Raw genomic sequence first — 22,998 nt, forward strand, 5'->3', positions numbered from 1 at the left:
TTAAAGCAGGTTATTTGGCGGGATAACTTATTAGAATCGGTTGTTGCTCGGAGTTGAATTTCGCAGCGTTTTGGGTATATGTGTTTTTTATTCGCGGGTTTTTTTGGATATAGTTGGTGAATACTATCGAACACTGGAAGACTGGTAGTCTGGAACTGTGTTATCTTGTGTAGTGGCGAGTGAGTCACATGGCCGAAAGTAAATACAGGTAACTTTAAACGCTTCGTTTTATCTTGTGCTTATTTTCTTACTTTGGAATGTATTTACTTTAGAAAACTTAATTTTTAAGTATTAAATTATATGTTATAAGGTAAAGTTCTAGTGAGATCCTATTAGAAATGATTTTCTTGCCATTTCATTTCATGAGAATAGAATATATACAAAATATAATCAAGAGTTTTAGGAAATTAAATATTTGCACAATAATATCTAAGATATGAATATTTACAAAATATTCTAATAATTCTATTCTAGCACACCCCCGTAGTCGAATCAGGAGGTTTGTGGACGCTGAGACTGGAGCGAAAATCATCAAAGAGGACTTGAGGAGGACCCTTGGTAAAAATGTCGACAATCTGAAACCGGGATGAAACATGAAGAACGCGAACATCACCACGTTTGACTTTTTCACGAACAAAGTGGATATCCATCTCAATGTGTTTAGTGCGTTGATGATGAACAGGGTTATCTGAAAAATAAGCAGCACTAACATTGTCGCAGTAAACTAGAGTAGCCGTACGAATAGGACAATGGAGCTCGAGAAGTAAGTTGCGAACCCAAAAAGTTTCAGAGACAACATTAGCAACACCCCGGTATTCTGCTTCGGCACTGGACTTAGAGACGGTAGGTTGACGCTTGGTAGACCAAGAGATCAGATTATCATTCAAGAAAACACAGTAGCCAGAAGTAGAGCGGGGGGTATCAAGACAACCACCCCAATCAGCATCAGTATAGGACAAGAGAGAAGAGATGGGAGTCTTATACAATTGTAGACAATAATCAAGAGTGCCTTGAATATATCGAAGAATGCGGTGAATAGCAGCCATATGTTCAACCCGAGGATCATGCATAAATAAACAAACTTGCTGAACAGCATAAGAAATGTATGGGCGAGTGAAAGTGAGATACTGTAGAGCTCCAGCCAAACTACGATACAAAGTGGGATTATCATAAGGACAACCAGCATTTGCACAAAGTTTTCGGAAGTAACAACAGGAGTAGGAGCAGGCTTGCATTAGGACATGCCAGCTTTGTTAAGGATCTCAGAAGCATATTTGTGTTGAGAGAGAAAAAGACCTGCAGAATTCCGAGAAACAGCAATACCCAAGAAATAGCTGAGAGGACCCAAGTCCTTCATAGCAATTTCTGAACTCAATTTAGACATAAGGGACTGACGAAGAGAATCAGATGAGGCAGAAAGTATGATGTCATCTACATACAAGAGACTATAAGCAATGTCAGAGCCATGGCAATAAACAAACAAAGAGTTATCAAAAATGCTATTACGAAAATCGATGGTAGCCACAAAATCAGCAAACAATTGATACCAAGCTCGAGGGGCCTGCTTTAGACCACAAAGAAACTTACAAAGAAGACACACATGATCAGGTCGAGTGCGATCCTGAAAACCCAAAGATTGATGCATATACACAGTTTCATTCAAGTGACCATGGAGAAAGGCATTTTTAACATCCAGTTGATGAATAGGCCAATATTTGGACAATACAATGCTTAAAACAATACGAATAGATGTGGGTTTGACAACCGGGCTAAAAGTCTCAGCATAATCAATTCCCTCCTCTTGGGACCTACCATCACCAACAAGACACGCTTTGTAGCGCTCAAAAGTACCATCAGACTTAGTCTTCACTCGGAATATCCACAATGACTGAATAATATTAGCATGAGAAGGCTTAGGTACAAGCTCCCAAGTATGATTCTCAAGTAAAGCATCAAACTCTTCCTGCATAGCCTGTTTTCAATTTAGGTCACGAAGGGCATGGATGGGATTTTTGGAAATAGGAGAAAAAAACAGATAGGGCTTGGGAGGTATATTTGGAGTTGGGCTTAAAAATACCATACTTACTACGCGTAACCATGCCAAGAGGGGAGGGAGGAGTGGGAGGTGATGGAGAGGATGTTGGGCCGGAAGGAGATAGGGTTGAACCGTCACAAGCATGCCTAGCAGGGGTATGGTGGGTAGGGGAAGTAGGTGGGATGGATTGTGGTGGAGGCCCAGAAACTAAATAAGGATGAGGGGAAGAGAAATGGGGTATCTGGGCTGGGGTTATGTCAGCTGGGCTGGATGCTGGCCCAGTAGGTGATGGAGTAGGATTAGGATTGGTGGGCTGGGGTTGTTCTGTAGCTGGGCCAGATAAATGAAGCAAAGGAGAAGGTGGATAATCAACTAAAAAAGTGTATTGGGGAGGTGAGTGTTTGGATTGATGGGCAAAAGGAAAATGGGCCTCATCAAAAAGCACATGACGAGAAATGATTATTGTAACCTAGGACTTGAAATTGGTGAAGTCCATATATCACTATGAAGAATCTCAAATGGTTGAGTGCTTACAAGATTAGAATTAACAAAAGGCAAGATGTTATGTTTTCCTAAAGGACAAGAATGACAAACAAAAGACGGATTTTTATTACATTTAATAGAATTTGAAGAGTACAAGAAATCTAAAATCGCATTGCCCGGATGACCTAAATGAGAATGCCAAACATTAGAAGATAAAACAGAAAAATCTGAAGATGTGGGTGATGGGATGGCAGCTCCATGTGTTGGGTGAAACGGATAAAGATCACCAGTGTTGTTAGATCTCAGAACGATGCTCTCCGTAGCTAAATCCTTCACAGAAAAGCCAAAAGGATCAAATTCAATGGAAACATTGTTAAGGGTAAGGGGTTTGGGAGATGAGGATATGCCCGTAACCATGAACCAGAATCATATGACCATTACCAACAATAATAGCATGACTTAAATGATGCTTTAAAGGAGAATAATGCATTAAAGTACCTTGAGAACGAGTCATGTGAAAAGTTGCACTAGTGTCCATATAGAATTGCTCATCCGGAGAAGATAAGGATAGGGTGTGCATGGATTGATTAATATCTTTAGGAGAGTAGTTCATAGACGAAGTAGACCCTGAACAAAAATTTTGGGCTGGTCTTGGACCAAGAAGCCCAACAACCGAAGTGTTGGGATGAGAGCCTGGCTTTGGTGGAGTCCAAGAAGAGCTAGGAAAAGGAGGAGGAGACTGGGCCTAGGTGGGTGAAGCCCAGTAAGGCCAAGGGGCCTGCTGCCAAGGAACTTAAGGTGGACCTGGATTGGAGGAGTGACAGCTAGGCCTATAGGAAGGCTGCTGAATTTTGTACCTTGGGCCTTGATAACCGTAGCTGTTGGAGTTGGAGCCGTGGTGGTTGCCACGGCTGTTCCGGCCATCACGGTGATGAGAGCCACCACGAGATTCAAAATTGTCGGAACGTTCCACCAATGGTTTAGAAGTAGTGACAAGAGCCGAGTCATGAGAAGATGAGACATCTTGGTGGTGAGAATGTTCTTCTAATTCTAACATAGATCGGAGAGTATTAAAGGATGGCATGGGACTTATGTGTTGTACCAAGGAACAAAAAGTACGGTAGTCGCAAGTCAAACCATGGAGAACTTGAAGAGCCAATCAATTGTCGGAGATAGAAACACCAAGATTGTTAAGAGAAGTAGCAATATTCTCAAGTTCATTACAATAAGCCTTCACATTCGGGAAAGTAGCAAGAGAAATATCATTGAATTGAGACTCAAGGTGAAGAATACGAGAGGTTTTGTTACTTTGAAAATTGTTCTCAATGCGAGTCCAAGTATCAAAAGCACTATCATTGGGACGGACAATCAATTTAAGAAGGGTGGGACTAAAAGTACCATAAATCCATGTACGAACAATGTCATCAAGACATTTCCAATTGAAGTCTTTGGTGACCGATGCTTTAGAAGAGTCATCGGGAATGATATGAGAATTTACAAGATTAGCCGGACAATGTAGTTGGAACCATCTTCATCAAATTGAATAGGGACACATGTTTTGATGTTAGTAATCAAAGTACTGAGATGCATTTTTTTGGAGGAACCCATGGAAAGAACAAGACAAGGAAGAAAAAGAAGGTGGAAGAGGTGGCGGCACAGCCGGTGGGGAAAGGCTGCCGGCCAAGAAGGAGGAAGAATGGAAAAAAAAAAAAAAGCAATAATCTAGGCAACTGATACCGTATTAGAAATGATTTCCTTGCCATTTCATTTCACGAGAATAGAATATATACAAAATACAATCAAGAGTTTTAGGAAACTAAATATTTGCATTATAATATCTAAGATATGAATATTTACATAATATTCTAATAATTCTATTCTAGCAGATCCAAGCTTATATGAGAACCTGAGAACCAATCTGCCTGATAAAAATGTGTTACTTTTTACAAAAAATGTGTTTTTTGACAAAAAATGTTACTTTTGTTTTAAAAAAAATTGATACTTTTTAGCAAAAAAAGTGTTACTTAAAAAGACATATTTTCAAAAAAAACAAATATAATACAAACTATCATGTTTTTTTCGAAAAGGAACATCTCCTTATGTATAAAGTAACACCTTTTTGTGAGTTTTTTTGAGAATTTTTTTCGTAAAGTAACATTTTTTTGCCTAAAAGTACCATCTTTTTTATTTGAAACAAAAAGTAACACATTTTTGCCTAATAGTAACATCTTTTTAGTAAAAAAGTAACATATTTTTGTCAGACAAATTGATTCTCACGATTTATATATAAGGATGGTTCTTACTGAAACTTCTTCCATATTTTATATATTTATATTTATTGATTTTTATTTCAAATAAAAGTTAATTTTTATCTATCTTTTTTTTCAATTAAAAAAAATATTGTTTTAACCTATTGTGTCGTTTTCTCAATAAAATTTTTTATTTTTTAGTGTTAGTAAAACGAGCTGAAAATGCAATAGATTATAATAAAAAAGTCATTAGAATATTATTTAAATTTGTGAATTTAATTTTCTGTTGCTTTAATATAATGCTTACTTGAACGTTAGTCTTTTGCAAACTATTAATCACTACAAGAAAACTTGTTTTTAGCAACAGAAAAAGTCGTTGCTAAAAACCTGATTTCGTTGCTAAAAATGTTTTTTGCAACGAATTCCATTGTTGCGGGTACAGCCGTAGCTAAAGGTTTTAGCAACGACTATGGTGATTGCAAAAGGTATCTGTTTTTTGCAACGAGATCTATTGTTGCAAAAAAAAATGTCGTTGCAATTCCTTCAAACGTTTTTAGCAACAAAAAAGCTCGTTGCCAAATTTCCTTCATTTTTAGCTACAACTATTTTCGTTGTTAAATTTCTATTTTTCACAACAATTTAAGTTGTTGCAATACATGATAGTCAATCTTTTGCAACGACTTTACTGTAGGAAAAACAATAAAGTAAAATTTGTTATTAATGTTTTTAGCAACAACTATTACCGTTGCAAAAAACATACACATTTTTCGCAACAACTATTGCCGTTGCAAAAAACCTGACACATTTTTCGCAACAACTATTACCGTTGCAAAAAACATACACATTTTTCGCAACAACTTTTACCGTTGCAAAAAAACCTTCAATCATTTTTCGCAACAACTATTTATCTTTTGAAACAACCTACAATAAACTAGACAATTAAAATAATAAATAATTTAAAACAAACTAAACTAATATCACCGATTATCATTATATATTAATTCGTATCCCAAAATATCACACGTCCCAAATATTATCGTGTGTCAAAAATATACGTAATTCATATACATGTAACGGATTGGATAACCAATTTTCCAACATAATTCTCCAACCATACACAAGTTTTTATGCAAAAATTTACAAGTGATAGGCACTTTGAAAAAGTCAAAAAATATACAAGTGCACATATAGCTACTTCATAACCCAAAACATCGCGCATCCAAAATGCTTGTAGCTATCACCAACTTCGTCATTGAGTACAAAAAATTTCCAATGAAGATATGTTTGCCTACACCAAATAATTTTGTTAGTAATTAAGAATACACCAATTTGCTTTTTGCATATTTGTCAATGCACTAATTCAATACTTAATAGCGATAATTCAATACTTAATAGCACTAATTCAATACTTTAGTCAAGGTGGACTTTCCATGGGAAGACACTTCAAGGAGAAAACCATGTCAAAGTGACAGTAATGAGAAAATTCATACAAGTGAAACTTGAGGGAAGAAATATAGACTCTTTTGAGACAAGACCAATGCACCAAGGTGAAGAAGCAGTCAGTCAAGACAAGACAAGACAAATGGAAAGTAGCACATGTGAGCAAACTAAATCAAGAAATCTTCAGTTCTTATATTTACTTCTCCATTACAGACAAAGCAGAGACTCACCTGCACTAGGCTTAGCGAACTGTTGGTCACCCAATAGACAAGACTTCCCTAAAAAAATAATTGGTGCTGTAAAAACAGAAGTGCAAAATTTGAATATGAATGATAATGAATTTTCATATGCTACCATAATCCATGATTAGAGACAACCATAAGCGTGATTCACCATCCTCTATTAACAAATAATAATAATATAATAATTCATCACACCTTTTAGAAGACAAACTCTTTTTTTCATGAAAAAACAGTTATCAATGTTTTGACAGAAACAAATTTCCAAAACTCACTTCTCTACATAAGTGTATAGTAAGTCACTGTAGATGGAAAACATTCAATGGACAATGTTTCACATTTTACTCTCTTACTTACTCCTCTGTCCCATTAATTTTATATCACTAAGAATTAGGAAGTGAGAGCTTTTTCACCTAAATGATGCAAAATGAGCGGGACAGAGGAGTATGCCCCTTCGAATCTTGTCATATAATTTAGAAATCAAAACTGAAACCATATCTCATAATATTATATTATATATTTAGAGAAAAACTAAAATCAAAGGTTTACTCAACAAGATAACCTAGACTAGAGCAGAATAGCATAACTCACTTACTATGATGGCTTGTTTTCTCCCAACCTCATTTAGCTCATGTCAGTATGTTCTGGGATCATTAACAAAGAAGTAGAGATAGAGTGATAAAACAACACCAGTAAGGGCACCTGAAAGGCTGAAATAACCTTATCATTGCATATAAATAAAGCAAGGATTCAGCAATATAATGAGAGTACTCTCTAGGCATCTAGCAGGTTCTTTACAAGAGTAAAGTTTGTGCAATGCTATAGACTCTAGTCATTTTTTTTCAAATAGGTTCTGCAAATGTTATTGAGAAGAATAGAAACCAAGCTTGCTAGACGAGAAATATAGCCCAAAATCACCTTGTGATATAAAGAATATACAGAATAGCCTGAATTTTGAAACAGAGAATACCGATAAAGGAAATCAAATACTTGTTTAAAGGCAAAAAATGGACATCATTAGCATGAAGCTTATCCTCTATAATCCATGAATCTTATAGCCATTTCCTGCAAAACCCAAGATTCCTTCCCAAATTACATAGAACAATGCAAGCTTTAAGTGCTTAACCAAACAAACAACAAATTTCAATGTTCGAATTCAAAACCTAAACAAACAATACAATTCAACAATTGAAATTATTTATCTACGAAGAAAATCTTAATTCACGATTTCATCTCACCTTTGACGGAAGAATTCGATAATGACTTGGAACCACTCCTCCTCTTATCTCATCATTCTCCTTAATAATCAATTTCAACAACCCTAATTCCTCACTCTCGGCTTCATCTTCTTTTCCTAAACATACATTCTCAAACAAACCCAATACCTCTTTAATCTTCCCCGGGGTAAGAGCCAAGCATCTCTCCTCATTCAAACTCCCGGCAAACGCCTTACTGTTGATCAAAAAACTAGTACAACAATACAAATATGTCTCATGAAGATCAAGTATTGGGGCTATCAAAAGCCAAAATTATTCCTCAGCCACCAATGAGAAAGCTCTAGCAGTCAACCCCAGCACTAATTTCAATCACTGAAATATCAATTATTGATTACAATTAGGTTAAAATATCAATTCCAACACTAATATCAATCACTAAAATATCAATCCCAGCACTAATATCAATCACTAAAACCCAAACTTTCACTAAAATTAGGTTGAAATTTACGCTTTACAAAAGAATTGAATAGATAAAACAATTACCATAATTTGCAGGAAGAATTGGATGAAACTGTATGTGGTTCTTTTAAGAGAGAAATATACACTAGAAACAATCATCTACAATAATCATACAGATCCAATGAATCACAGTCATCCCAAATTCCCAATTCCCAAACAATCATTCAAAAAAAAGAACTACAGAGTACTGACTATGAAATTGGATATGTTGTGTTCATCAGCTGAAATTCATCTATATTCCAAAACAAGGAAAAAACTACAGGATTCACCTATTGAAATTCGAAAACAAGGAAAAAAACTACAAGATTCATCACTTGAAATTCGAAATATGAAGAACAACACTACAAAATCCATCTACTGAAGTTCAAAAACAAGAAAAATCCAAATGAAAGTATGAAACAAATCAAACAGAAGGCTTGAAAAAACCCTAAAAAATCAAAAAATCAACCAATATACTTACATTACGAGATTCTACACTTGATTTCGTGGTGAATGCTGAGATTGGAGTTTGAAGATTGGAGGAGGAGCGTCGAAGCCTCGAAGAAGCACAGAAGCACTGTCGATACTCGATTGTCGATGGGTTGAAGGCGAGGAGGCGATTATCAAAGAAGCATAGGAGCATAGAAGCACAGAAGCCTCGAAGAAGGAATGGGAGAGGAGGCGTCAGGCGAGGAATCAGATAACAGATTATCAGAGAGAAGGCGAGGAAGAGAGGAGATTAGGAGAATGCGCGACTTCTGAAATGGAGATGGAGATTGGAGGCAGACAGGAGATTGGAGGCAGCCAGGAGAATGCGTGTGAAATGAAATTAGGTTTAGTGTGTTTTCACATTTTATTAAAATATACCTCAGATATTTTGCAATGACATTGTTGTTGCAATACATAAAACAATTTTTTGCAACGACTCGTGTTGTTGCGTTACCTAATAATGCTTTAAAGAAACGACTGGTATCGTTGCAAAAAACAAATATTAATTATTTCAAAGTCCGCACTCATTTTTTTTAAGGCAACGATTATTTAGCAACAACAACGGATTTCGCAACAACTTGTATTTTTCGCAACGAAAAAAATATAGTCGTTGCTAAAACTTGTTGCTAAAAACAAGTTTTCTTGTAGTGAATGTTGCAACATTAGATATAGATTAGATATGTGTTCCTATCATACAATCTAATAAAAAGACTGTAAAATTTCACATGACATTCTTTTAGTGATTTGCCATTTGCAATATAACTATTGGTTGAATTAAACGTGGCATTCTCCATGTGTTTGTGATATATGAAGTATAAGTTTTTAGTATGTAAATCATACAATTTAGTAAAATTCCACATGAATTACGTGGCTTTCTTGTAAAAATTCTATCTTTTGTTTGTTTATGAAAATTTGGACCTGTGCACCTTATTTTCACCTGCAACTTGTTAGCCAAGTTATTTTTATTTTTATTTTTATAATTTTTAAACCACAAAAAACAGAAAAAAAGAAATCTCAAATGACGGATGAAGTTGAACTCAAATAAGGGTTATATCTCAGTGGCAGATTTACCTAAGGGCCAGGGGTGGCACGTGCCCCTAGGTGATTTTGAGAAAAAATTTCCAAGTCTAAAGCTAATTAACTACCTGATGTCTGATGAGAATGCCAAGTTTGTTTGGAAAACATGCCCCTATTGCCAACCATTTAATATATTTCTTTCTTTGAGATACTCAACATGTAATATTATCTCTTTACTAACCCATATTTTTGCTACTCTCATTAGACAAAACTCTAAATTAGTAGTACTTGTGTGCAGAAAGACCTAAACCAAGTCAGTAACAAGCTCTGTAAATCTATGATTGAATTTGTAGGCAATTAGTACTACTCTTAAACAACCTTACCTAGCTCTACTAGAACATCCTTCTTTTGTTTTGATTTTTTTTGTTTTATTTTGATGCATTGCTCCTCTATTTTTAGTAGTTTTGTCATATTGTTTTTAGGTCTGTTGATTTATTTTGCTCAATTTTCTTCTATGATTGAGTGCTTTTATCTTTGTTTTGTCTTACCTTGAAATTATTGTGCTTGTACATGTCACTTTGACGGAATGAAAAAAACTAGTTATTTATTTTATAAACAAAATTCCTGCCAAAATTTTCGTAAAATTTCTTTTATACATTGGTGCCTCCAAGGAGTTAAAGCCCTGGGTCCGCCACCGGTTATCTTCAACACCCACCTTTCTCAACACTCCCTCCCTTACCACCACTATCACCACCATATCTCACCAACATGAAATCTCTTCCTCTCCCCTACTACTACCTCCTTTTCCAACTCTCCATAAACCACTCACCAACCACAAAAATCACCAACTTGCAACTTTAAGAATACCACTAGCCCTAATGATGCAGCAAAATCTCTCACCCATAAGCACCATACTCTCTTTCTATCCCTCCTCCACCACAATCCACCCCATTCATCAAATGAAAATAATTATTATTACTTTGAAACCCTAGCCAACCTAATGATGCAAGTTGAATTGTGACGGTGGTTTAGGTGGTGGTTCAAGTGGGAGGGGGTAGGAAGGAAGACTTGTTGCATGGAAGGGTGGTGCGGGGTGAGTTATATATGGTGGTGGTAAAGGTGGTAGGGGAGAAAGTACTGAAAAAGGTGGGAAAAATATCTTTCTTCAATAGTTTTATTTTTAAATAAATTGAATAATTAATACAAACACCACAAGTGACAACTAATAAATAATTTGTTTCACACAACTATAAAGTTTATTTCATTATCTAATACATGTAAAATGAAATCATTGAATATCAAAATCAAATGGAGCAAATACAACATATAATTAAAGTAAAATGATAGATGATGGTTAGCACTTAGCAAGTTAAAAAGAGAGAGGTGGAAATATTTTCTATGAAATGACATATAAATGCTTATCTTTATAACTTCATCACTATACATCCCCAATTTTTCACTTGACAAACAATATCAATTATTTTTCTTTATTTTTTTTCTCTTTATTTAACTAATAATGCACAAAAAAGTAAAAAAGTGGAACCAACCAAATGATCAAAACGCACCAAACTATTGTTGTTGATAAATAATCCAATAGATATAGCATTCCTTGGTAAATATAGTCTAGAAAAATCTAAGGAATAATGTATCTAGAAATAAGTAAACAAAATTCTATGATATCCTAGAAATATCTAGACTAACACCCTAAAGCTAATAGCCTAGAACTATCTACAAGTTGTAGAAAAGACTAAAAACATAATGATGGTTAAAGCACCAACATAAAAACACTATATATATATATATATATATATATATATATATATATATATATATATATATGTATGTATATATATATATATATATATATATATATATATATATTATATATATATATATATATATATATATATATATATATATATATATATGTTGCATGCTCTCATTTGTAACCAAGCCACATAATACAAAAAATCTTTTTTTTTCACAAAAGCCATCAACTTTCCTCTTTATTTTTTTCATACTAGCATCTTCAATATTTATTAACCAAAATCAATAATCCACTACAACTTCCGCATATTAATTCTAACATTTGGTATCAAGAGCCACTAATCCAAAGCCTTCTTTTTTTTTTCAATCATATATCATCCAAATTTCATATCAATACCAAATCCACATATATATAAATGGCCTCCCCTAACCCAAATTCAAACACAAACACAAACACATTTAATCCCCAAGTTAATTGGGTACCTATATTTAAAGGGAAGAAATTTGATCAATGGAGTATGCAAATGAAATCAATTATCATTACTCAAGATATATGGGAAATCATTCAAGATGGTTATGAACAACCCAAAGATGTCAATAAAGAGGCTTCTTGGGATGACACTAAAAAGTGTCAATACAAGCAAAACAAAAGAAGGGATCATTATGCCCTCTCTATAATATATCGTGGAGTAGATGAGACGATCCTACCAACAATTATGACCGCTACAACGGCAAAGGAGGCATGGAGCACTTTGGAGACAAAATATCAAGGCTCGGAAAAGGTAATACTCTTCAAACTACAATCTTTATGGGGTCAATTTGGTAGTATGCAAATAACCGATAATGAGTCAATTCAATCATATACCGACCGAGTCTCAAATATTGTTAACCAAATTCGATCCAATGAAGACACCATTGAAGATGTTAAAATAATTCGAAAAATATTAAGAACTTTAACCAAAAAATTTGATCATATTGTGGCTGCTATAGAAGAATCTAATAAAGATTTAAGTTCACTCACCATGACTGAATTAATGGCCTCTTTATTAGCACATGAAGAAAGAATGCATAAATTTGAAGAGCAACCAATTGAACAAACTTTTTGGCTAAATTAAAATTTTCTAATAATAGAGAAAATATAAATGGCCGCGGTAAAAATTTTCAACCAAAAAAGGGCAATTTTAACAACCGTGGTAGGTGGAGAGGAAATCAATAAAATCAAGGGAGCCGATATAACAACTCTTATTGCATATTATGCAAGAAAAACAATCATAACACAAGAGATTGTCGGTACAAATGCAAAAGATGTACACGACACTCTTATTTTGAAAAAGATTGTTATTTCCGGCAAAAGGAAGAGGCTGATTTCACAGAAAATAATGATCAATTATTTTACACATGTCTGAATGCTCAAGAAGAGCAAACTGACACATGTTACATCGATAGTGGTTGCTCTAACCACATGACCGGAAATAAAAATTCATTTGTTAATCTTGATGAAAATATAAAATCACAAATAACACTTGGTGATGGAAGTAACCAAGTAGTTGCCGGAAAAGGAACAATTGTTGTTAAAACAAAAAATGGCTCCTCTAAATTCATCCCCGATGTATTTTAAGTCCCTGGGCTCGCACAAAATTTGTTAAGCGTGGGACAATTAGTCCAAAAGGGCTACATGGTAAAATTTGATAATAATCAATGCCACATATATGACAAGAAAAAGGAGCAATTAATTACCACTACTAAAATGGCTCCTAATAAAATATTCCCACTTAAAATGCAATCGGAGTCTAATATTGCCCTAAGTTCAATAATGGATGAATCCACCTTGTGGCATTTAAGATTCGGGCATTTAAATTTCGACAGTCTAAAACTGTTGAAAAATAGAGAAATGGTGATTGGGCTACGACCAATCACTAATGAAAAGAAAATTTGTGAGGGTTGTATATATGGCAAAATGCATAGATCGTCGTTTCCAACCTCGTCTTGGAAGGCCAAAGCTCCATTAGAAGTTGTCCATGCAGATGTATGGGGCCCTACCAAGAATCCGTCTCTTGGCGCAAAAAGATATTTTCAGTTGTTTGTTGATGACTTTTCACGCATGATGTGGGTATATTTCTTGGAGAAAAAATCAGAAGCATTATCCCATTTCATGTAATTCAAAGCCCTCACAGAAAAACAAAGTGGGCATTCAATAAAGGTTCTACGAACCGATCGTGGGGGAGAATTAACAAGTAATAAATTCAAAAAATTTTATAAAGAGCATGGCATCAAAAAGGAGCTCACAGTCAGACGCACACCACAAGAAAATGGCGTTGCAGAAAGAAGAAATCGTACAATTGCTGAAATGGCCCGCAGCATGATGCAAGGAAAAAATTTGCCTAAATATTTTTGGGCAGAAGCTGTCCACACAACTATTTACATCCTCAACAGATCTCCCACGAAAGCATTAAAGAGTATGACACCCTACGAAGCTTGGCAAAAAAGGAAACCAAAGGTCGAGCATGTCAAAGTTTTCGGATGCATTGCATATGCCCACGTTCCGAAGGAGAATCGGGACAAGCTAGATGGAAAAGGAGAAAAATGTATCTTCATTGGATACAGTGACGAGTCAAAAGGATATCGTCTCTATTAGCCCGAATCTAAGAAGTTGATCATCTCAAGAGATGTCATATTCGACGAAAAGGCCCAATGGCTATGGAACGAGAACGATGTTGAAGTTCAAGTAGAAGTCATTCCACCACCAAGCTCAGATGAAGGAGAAGATCCAAATCAGTCACCAACTCAATCATCTGCAAGTCCATCACCATCAACCAATCCAGGAACACCATCAAGGAGCCCAAGAAATCCATCTACATCACAAAGCTCAAGGTTGGAGTCAAGTCACTCAAGCCCAGCTCAACAAGTTCGAAGATCACAACGAGATCGATGTCCACCAAGCTACTTGGAAGATTATCAATGCAATCACACCATCATGGCACTCTTTGCAGAAGAACCACAAAACTTTCAAGAAGCAGCTCAAGAAGAAAGATGGATCGAAGCCATTAACGAGGAGATCAAGATGATAGAAAAGAACGACACATGGGAGCTTGTTGACAAACCTCAAGACAAGGACGTGATCGGTCTCAAATGGGTCTACAAGATCAAGCACAATAAAGATGGCTCCATTCAAAAGTACAAAGCTCGTCTAGTTGCAAAAGGATACTCACATCAACCAGGAATTGACTTCAACGAGACATATGCTTCAGTTGTCCGTATGGAGACAATCAGGTCAGTCCTAGCTCTACCAGCTCAATTTAAATTGCAAGTTTATCAATTAGATGTCAAATCAGCATTTCTCAATGGGGAGCTAGAAGAAGAGGTATATGTCGAACAACCTCAAAGATATATAATCAAAGGAAAAGAAGATAAGGTGTATCGCCTTCGAAAAGCCCTCTATGGGCTCAAGCAAGCCCCTCGAGCCTGGAACAGCAAAATCGATGGATATCTTCTCCAAAATGGCTTTGCAAATAGCCTAAATGAGCCATCATTCTATATCAAGACCCAAGGGCCAAAGTTTCTCATCTTATGCCTATACGTAAATGATCTAATCTACACAGGCACCGATCCGAGGATGATAGAAGACTTCAAAAAGACAATGATGTCAGAATATAAAATGACAGACCTCGAAGCTATGAAGTACTTCCTTGGCATGCAAGTCAAGCGAAGTCCAGGTAAAATATTTCTCTCACAAGAAAAATATGTCGAGGATATGCTCAAAAAATTCAACATGAGCGATTGTAAGCCAATGGCTACACCAATGGCTACAAATGAGAAGCTCTTAAAGAATGATGGAAAAGAAAAGGTGGATGCATCAATCTATCGAAGTTTAGTTGGATCTCTCATATATCTTACAAATACAAGACCAGACATCGTTCATGCAGTCAGCATCATCTCAAGGTTTATGAGTGACCCAAGCAAAGCTCACTTAGCAGCAGCCAAGAGGATGCTCAGGTATATCAAAGGAACAAAAAGCTATGGGATAATGTACGAGTTCGAAGTAGACTACAAGCTCATAGGCTACACGAATAGTGACTGGGCAGGAAGCATCAACGATCGAAGAAGTACGAGTGGATACGTGTTCCAGCTAGGGTCCAAGTCTATCTCATGGTCATCAAAGAAACAAGCTACGGTAGCACTATCATCATCAGAAGCAGAATACGTATTAGTTACAAGCGCGGCATGTGAAGCAGTATGGCTAAGAAGAATCCTAAAAGATCTACAACAAAAGACAGAAGATGCAACTACCATCTATTGTGAAATATGTCAGCAATAGCCATGACAAAGAATCCAGTCTTCCATAGTCGCACAAAGCATATTGAGATACGACACCACTTCATTCGAGAATTGGTCGAGAAACAAGAGATCGAGCTACAATTTTGCAAGATAGGGGAGCAACTCGCAGACATATTTACCAAGGCACTTCCAACAGAAAAGTTCATCAAATTCAGAAGACAGCTAGGAGTCTAAGATTTTTTAGATTAAGGGGGAGTGTTAAATAATATAATCTAGAAAAATCTAGAGAATAATGTATCTAGAAATAAGTAAACAAAAATCTATGATATCCTAGAAATATCTAGACTAACAGCCTAAAGCTAATAGCCTAGAACTATCTACAAGTTGTAGAAAAGACTAGAAACATAATGATGGTGAAAGCACCAACATAGAAGCACTATATATATATATATATATATATATATATATATATATATATATATATATATATATATATATATATATATATATATATATATATATATATGTTGCATGCTCTCATTTGTCACCAAGCCACATAATACAAAAAACCTTATTTTTCACAAAAACCATCAACTTTCCTCTTTATTTTTTTCATACTAGCATCTTCAATATTTATTAACCAAAATCAATAATCCACTACAACTTCCGCATATTAATTCTAACATTCCTGACATCTATGGCTTCCTTTTACCACTCAATTAATTAGAAAACCAAACTTTTAATTTACTACTTGTATCACTACACAAAAATCGCTATAAAAATATCAACTCAAAAGATAAAATATATATGACAAAATCTGAGAGCAAGAATTAAAACGTTCTAAAGAACTGAATAAGAAAGCTTAGGTTAAAAGAACAAAAAAAGTGAATACGCTGATATTTTAAGAGAACATCGAAGATAAATTCATGCTAATTTTACTCTCTTAAAGTTCCTTTAGTTATCATGTTGTTCGTTCAGGTTGGATAGATATTAAAGACTTTTTTGTTGTTTGAAGTTATACCATACACGGATCCCTTTGCACATACATTTGACTTTGGGTGGTTGCTCTTCTGGCCTACATAGGGCGAGCCTACGTAGAACATGGCCATAAAAACACAATAACTAGGGGTTGTTTGGCACGTGGGATTCGGGGAAGGGAATGAGACTTTGTTCAAAAAAAGTCCAAGTCCTTATTTGTTTAAAGGAAATGAGTATAAAAAATGAAAAAGTCCCTATGAATTAAGTCTTGGGGGAGGGTGGTAAATGGTAATTGATGAGACGTTCATTTCATCTATTTTTTCTAAGTCCCTAATATGCCAAATAAAAAATTAGACTTTTTTATTTTCAAAGTCTCATCTTAAAGTCTCACAAGTCTTATTCCCTTGTACCAAATACCCCCTAAGATCACATAAGTTTAAATTCCCATTCCTAGATGCCAAACACCCCCTAAGATCACGTAAGTTTAAATTCCTATTCCTAGGTAGCAAACACCCAAAACACAATAGCTTACTCGTTGAGTAGATTTCTCTTGTTTGGTGTGCCCTTTACTTATACAACTTTCTTTTAAGTCGTAGTACTTCCTCCGTTTCAATTTATTTGTAACGTTTGTTTTTTCACGCAATCCAATGCACTAATTCAATCTTTAATATCTCTAATTATATATAATAAAAAATTATAAAAATTTGATATTAATAATTTTTGCAGTGAAAACGAATCAAATAACATCTCACTTAATTATGTTTTAACTTATAGTTTAAAAACTAATCGCAAATTAAAAGTGATGACTAAATAGTGTCAATTTCCAAATATTGCAACTAATATGGAACAAAATAAGTATTAATTTTGCATTTTTAATCTAATCATGCATAGATTTATTGAACTTCTCCAGCCGATTCCCCTCACTAATCTTCATCCAAAACGCAAATGGTGCAGGGAACTAAGGGAGTATTCGATTATCTTGTGTCTGTGTACTCAAAAAAAGTTCATCTAGATTTTAGTTATGGCAGTTTTCCGGGTTTCGTTTAAATAAATAAATTTGACTTCATCTCTTGCTCTTTCTAGGACAAAATCCTTCCAAATTAGAGGCACTTGAGAATTTGCTGCCCAATTCACTTGTTCAGTTCTTGTAGAAGCTTTATACTGTCTGTGTTTAATCTTCTCTCCATTTAGCAAACAATATTTTCATTAAATAAACATGATTCACACTTACCCATGCCCTTTTTATTTCATCATAATTATCATCATTTATTATTATTATTATTATTATTATTATTATTATTATTATTATTATTATTATTATTATTATTATTATTATTATTATTGTGGATTTCATATATTATGGGTTGCCCGTTGCCCCCATTTCTGCTGGTGAGTTCTTTGAAGAGATGCTGAAAGAGCTATTTTATTGCTATCAAATGACAAGGGCACCTCCATTTGTGGAAAGGTTTTACATACTATGGATTTTCAGCACTGCAAAGACCTAGGGTTTTATACTGGTATACATTGCTTTTCTTTTTCTTAATAATTTTTTAATTACCATGTTGCTAATTATAGTTATTGTTTAATTTTTGTTTGAAAGATTTAATCTTTTTATTCTTTTAAAGTTTGTTTTTGTTATTATGTATTTGTTGTCAACTGATGTTTTGTGTTCTGTTTCAGCAATATAAAGTCTTGACATCAGAATCTTCAACAATTGGATCTTCAGTTACTCTATTGTACATACAAATGTCTAACTCCTGGTTGGTATCACCCTTTTAATAGTTTTTTTTGATTCCTCTAATTTTGATCATGTTCCTTTAAGTTTAATCTTTTTGTTTTGAGTTTTCAACTTTATTTAAAGTTTCTTATGTGTCTCGTCTTTGTGTCCCTTATTTCAATTAGGCCAAAGATTTATAGTTCTTTGATTTGGGATTATAATGGAGTAATGGCTTACGTAATGTGAAGTTGTACATGACGCTTGATACCAAAGGTCAATTGGAAACAACCTCTGTGTTAGTATTATCAGTAACAAGGGTATGGTTGCATATATCTGACCCTGAAAATCCATCCTAAGTGGGAGCTAGTTAGTGACATCGGAGTAATGGAAGGTTGTTGGGAATGTATGAGTCTTGTTTTGGTTCTGTTATGATGTTTAAGTTGTTTTAGATTATGTTTTCTGTTTACAGATCCAAGTTTTGCGTCCTACATGGGTCTGCTAGTTAGATTCGTAACACAACAATACTTTCATCTTGATGAATAAATTGGATTAGTATGAAATTTAATTTATTTTAAAAAAAAAGAATTGAAATTTTAATCTTAATGTTTTAATTTAATGTTGGGATACTTTGAAAATTAAAAGAATAAAGCACAAGTGCTAAGTGCTAACATCAAAATTTAAGATGAAAGATAAATATAGCAAGTAGCAATGCCCAGCATCCCAAATGTATAGATCACACAGTTGGTGTACATGTTGTGTCGCGTTGACACAGGTACGAGAACCACATTTGCCAAATCCAAGTTACATATCTTTTGGTAGTAGTTTATTTTTTGATTGGATTGAGGAAACTCAAGTTGGGAAGCGTGGTATGTTTTGATGGTAGCATGAGACTATTGTCATTCTCATCTAGTTTTCGGGCTCCACATTTGGACTGCTTTTGCAATGTGTAAACAAGTACTTGGTTCATGGTATATTTGTACGAGTATTATTTAGAATTAGCTTAACTAAAGTAGGTTGATCGTTTTGACATACTACATCCTAGGAACTCTAACTGCTAAATGTTGGATCACTTGATGCTCTTTTGGCCAATGCTAATAGAAATGGCTACACAATCAATGATTAGTTTTGTATTTCCCTTGATATTTAAATATTAGCTTCGTTTCTGCATTTATAATTTTATATATACACCATTCTTAAATACGTGTAGTGTACAATATCTTAACTCTAACAACAATGTCATCCCCAAATCAATAAAATAAAGGACTTATGCGAGGAATGCCTTTGAATTATCTTGATGTGACTGTGTTTGTTTTCTAGGCTATATGCAAAAGGTAATTTGCAACTTGTATGGCATTGCTTATTAAAGAAGTCCTTGTCTTCTTTAATAGTCTGCTCCTTATGTATGATAAGTCATTGCTTACATAAGAAGCTGAATAGGATACATTTCCATTGCGTACCTTTTAATGCTTGTGCCGAAGAATCCTTTGTCTGACCACTATTGATTTGGTTATATAGAGAAACATCTACCCTTTGAAGTTGGCCTTTTACAAATTTTTGTAAGATCTAGAAAAGACAAGTGGCACAATGTCATATCCCCGTTTCAAATTTCTATCCCAATAAATTCGAGTTTGGTTTTGCTTAACTCAACTTATTAATGTAACAGTTTGAGTTGGAGTTGCTTGCGTCTAGAAGTTCATTAGCATCCTCACTTCTTCTATCTTAATTTAATTACTGATCTAATTTGAATAGACACTTTCAAAATAAACTTTAGTTTATACTTCGAATTAGTATCAATCCCTTACATTAGAAAATAAACTACTCACTAGACATAGAAATTAATATAAAAACAACAATTAAAGCCTTTGACATGATTCTAGACATAATTTTTACTAATAGGAAGCAATTAAGATAAACTAGAAAAATGAAAATTGCCAGATTAAACTAATAACATGAAGCCCTAAAATAATTAACAGTTAAATAAATTAGAAAATGAATACTAACAAAATCAAACAACAATTAAAAGAACGGAAAAATGAAAACTTACAGAGATCAATGGCGATTGTTTTTTTTATTGAACTAAATGAATTACAGAATATAGGAATTTAGAGAACTAAGAAAACTAGAAAACTAGGAGAATAAATTTTACGCGAAACTTAAAAAAAAGGAAATATTACCTAGAATAATCCAATTTTTTAGTTGATTTTCTTACAATAATCCCAACTATTGATTAATCATGAATAATCTAAACTATTAGGTCACATATCCAAGAATGCTATTGTGCACATTATGACTTGTTTTTATAGGTAAAATAATCAAAAAAAAGGAAAAATAAAATAAAAAAAATTTTGAAAAAGAAAAAAAAAAATGCCCCATCCTCACTCATGCACTGTCATGCCATCCTTCACTCTACTCAATAACACCCTCCCCTCTTCTTTATCACCTTCAATTACTTTTCATGATCTTCATCACCCAAACAAAGACCACCCAACAAAGGTTGGTGTAGATCAGCAGTTGTGGATGACGCAACAAGACTTTTGGTAGTGGTGGTCGGTGGGTAAGGCTGTTGGGTTGGTGGCTGTTGGAGAGAGGATGAGTGGTGGCTATTGGGGAGGGGTTGGTGGCAGGTTTGGAGGGGCAAAGAGATGGGATAGAGTGGTGGAGGTTGGGACTTGGGAGGGGCATGGATATGGGTAGTTATTTTTTTTTTCATTTAGTTTTTTTAGTTAAATTTTTTATTTTCTGATTTTATTTTAATTTAATTTTTTTATAAAAATTACCTGTTGTACAGGTCACCTGTCATTATAGTTTATTTTTGGCAAATATCCCTTAAAGTTCGGATTATTCATGGTTAATCAATAGTTGGGATTATTGTAGGAAAATCGATTAAAGGTCGGATTGTTCTGGGTAATTTTTCCAAAAGAAAACTGTCTGGGATAGATTAAAACTAAGAGTGATGTACAAAATAAAAAGTAGAGAGAAAAACTAAACCTAAGAATTTCCTATCTATACTAATAGGTCACTTGGGAAATACTCTCCCCAAGAACATGATTTTTATTTCTAAAAATTTAATAAATAAAAGTAAACACCAACCAACAAAACGTAGGAAGACGTGCAACACATTCCAGAGACTGAAAACGAGTCGTTGCAAGCTCGTGGCATATTCATTTCTTAATAAACTTGTTTCCAGTAGTTTGTGAAGACTCGTCGCTTCTTCTGACTTTGTTTTTTGCTTCACTTAGCTAGTGACGAGTCGTGGCAACCTTACCTTCAAAAGCTAAGACTCTAACTTTTCTTCTTTTCTCGTCTTTCGCACATATTTTTACATTTGAGAGGGGTCTTAGGCGATTTTTCCAAGCCTTCACCCTTTTGTTACTTCTTAAGAAGACTCTAATTTTTCCCTCAAAATTACATTAAACATCACAATTAAGTTTATAAGGAAAATATATACAAATATGCATTAAAAATCATATAAACAAGTCCAAAACATCATCAAAAAGGAGTATAATTGGTACTAATAAAATAAGTGCAAATAAATACACTTATCAGTTGCCAGTTGTATATGGTTTTATACATAAGTTGAATGTTGTCTATTGACAACATTAACTACATTGACTGACCATGGATCCGCCCTTGTTAATTTACTTCAGTTTATGGTTCTTGTTGCCTAGTGTGCTGCATCGTGGGAGAAATTAAATGCACTTACATGTTTCTTTTTTTGTTGTGGATTTTAGCATCTAGGTGACAATGGTGTAGTATGTCATGTTGAGGAGAGGTTGGTGGGTTGTGGATATGCTTCTTGATGAAAGTTTGATGCTTTTATTTTAAGTTTGATGTTCTTGGATGTTTGAGGCAAGGGTGTTGATTTACTTCAATTTATGATTTTTATTTTCTAGAGCATGCCACATTTGTGGAGAAATTAAGTGCACTTGTTGGTCTTTAATTTTTTTCTTGAATTCTTAGTGATGATATTGATGTTGTGTGATATAGCAAAGGGAGGCTGATATTTTCTTGATGTGTGGTTGCATGAGAGTTTCGATGCTTGTATGCCATAAGTATTTAGTTCAGTTGGAGTTTGTGTCGTGATTTTGGAAGCTGCTCATCTAATACAGTAGTAATTGGAGTGTTAAAGGATAAATATATTAGATCTACACATAACTAAGTACTAAGGGACGTACTTTGGTGGGTTAGAGTAAAGAAAAATGTATGTCACATAAGTATATCAATATTGTTTAAGGTAATTATATGGAAACGCAAACAAGTGTTAGGACTTGTGGTGGAGCGACAAATGGTTGTTTAATCATAATTAGTGTACATCAAGCATCTGCTTTGAGTTTCTTAGATGAAATAACAAGACATATTTCTGTTAACATTTTATGATGTATGTTATTCTCCAATGACATTGTATTATTGGATGAAACTAGAGAAATGCCAAGTTAAAGGTATAATCTGAGTCGAAATGATAGATTATATGGATTGTCCTTTTTGCATGAAGGATCATATGAGCAGGGGCGGACCTAGATTTGAGGGATAATGTTGCACTAGTTAAATATATATTTCTTAGCATATTTAAAGTAAATTCTAAATTAACATTAGA

At 34.4% G+C, this 22,998-nt stretch overlaps 2 protein-coding genes across 5 annotated transcripts in view; one reads left to right on the forward strand and one right to left on the reverse strand.

Moving 5' to 3' along the window:
* The first annotated feature begins 67 nt into the window (after window positions 1-67).
* LOC130801417 (uncharacterized) overlaps window positions 68-22,998 on the forward strand; it is a 43,625-nt gene continuing 20,694 nt past the window's right edge. Inside the window, exons 1-3 of one of the 4 annotated variants that reach the window (XM_057665265.1) lie at window positions 68-208; window positions 18,092-18,204; window positions 18,368-18,447. In XM_057665265.1, the coding sequence (XP_057521248.1) occupies window positions 18,434-18,447 (14 nt within the window). In that variant the 5' untranslated portion in view covers window positions 68-208; window positions 18,092-18,204; window positions 18,368-18,433. Of the gene's footprint in view, window positions 209-18,081; window positions 18,205-18,367; window positions 18,448-22,998 lie in introns of all 4 variants that reach the window. The other 3 variants (XM_057665266.1, XM_057665268.1, XM_057665267.1) reach the window with 3 other exon arrangements.
* Window positions 3,678-4,281, reverse strand: LOC130801074 (uncharacterized). The gene is made up of 2 exons (XM_057664834.1): window positions 4,256-4,281; window positions 3,678-4,047 (listed from the first exon to the last, which is right to left on the reverse strand). The coding sequence occupies exons 1-2, from the start codon at window positions 4,279-4,281 to the stop codon at window positions 3,678-3,680; spliced, it is 396 nt and encodes a 131-aa protein (XP_057520817.1).

Source organism: Amaranthus tricolor, chromosome 15 (genome assembly GCF_026212465.1).
Source record: "Amaranthus tricolor cultivar Red isolate AtriRed21 chromosome 15, ASM2621246v1, whole genome shotgun sequence".
Taxonomy (NCBI): Eukaryota; Viridiplantae; Streptophyta; class Magnoliopsida; order Caryophyllales; family Amaranthaceae; genus Amaranthus; species Amaranthus tricolor.

Coding starts and splice junctions, on each gene's coding strand:
- LOC130801074 (XM_057664834.1), bottom strand. CDS start 4,281: ATGGCAAGGAAATCATTTCTAATACG. Junction 4,048..4,255: donor AGGAAATCATTTCTAATACG/GTATCAGTTGCC, acceptor AATTTGATGAAG/ATGGTTCCAACTACATTGTC.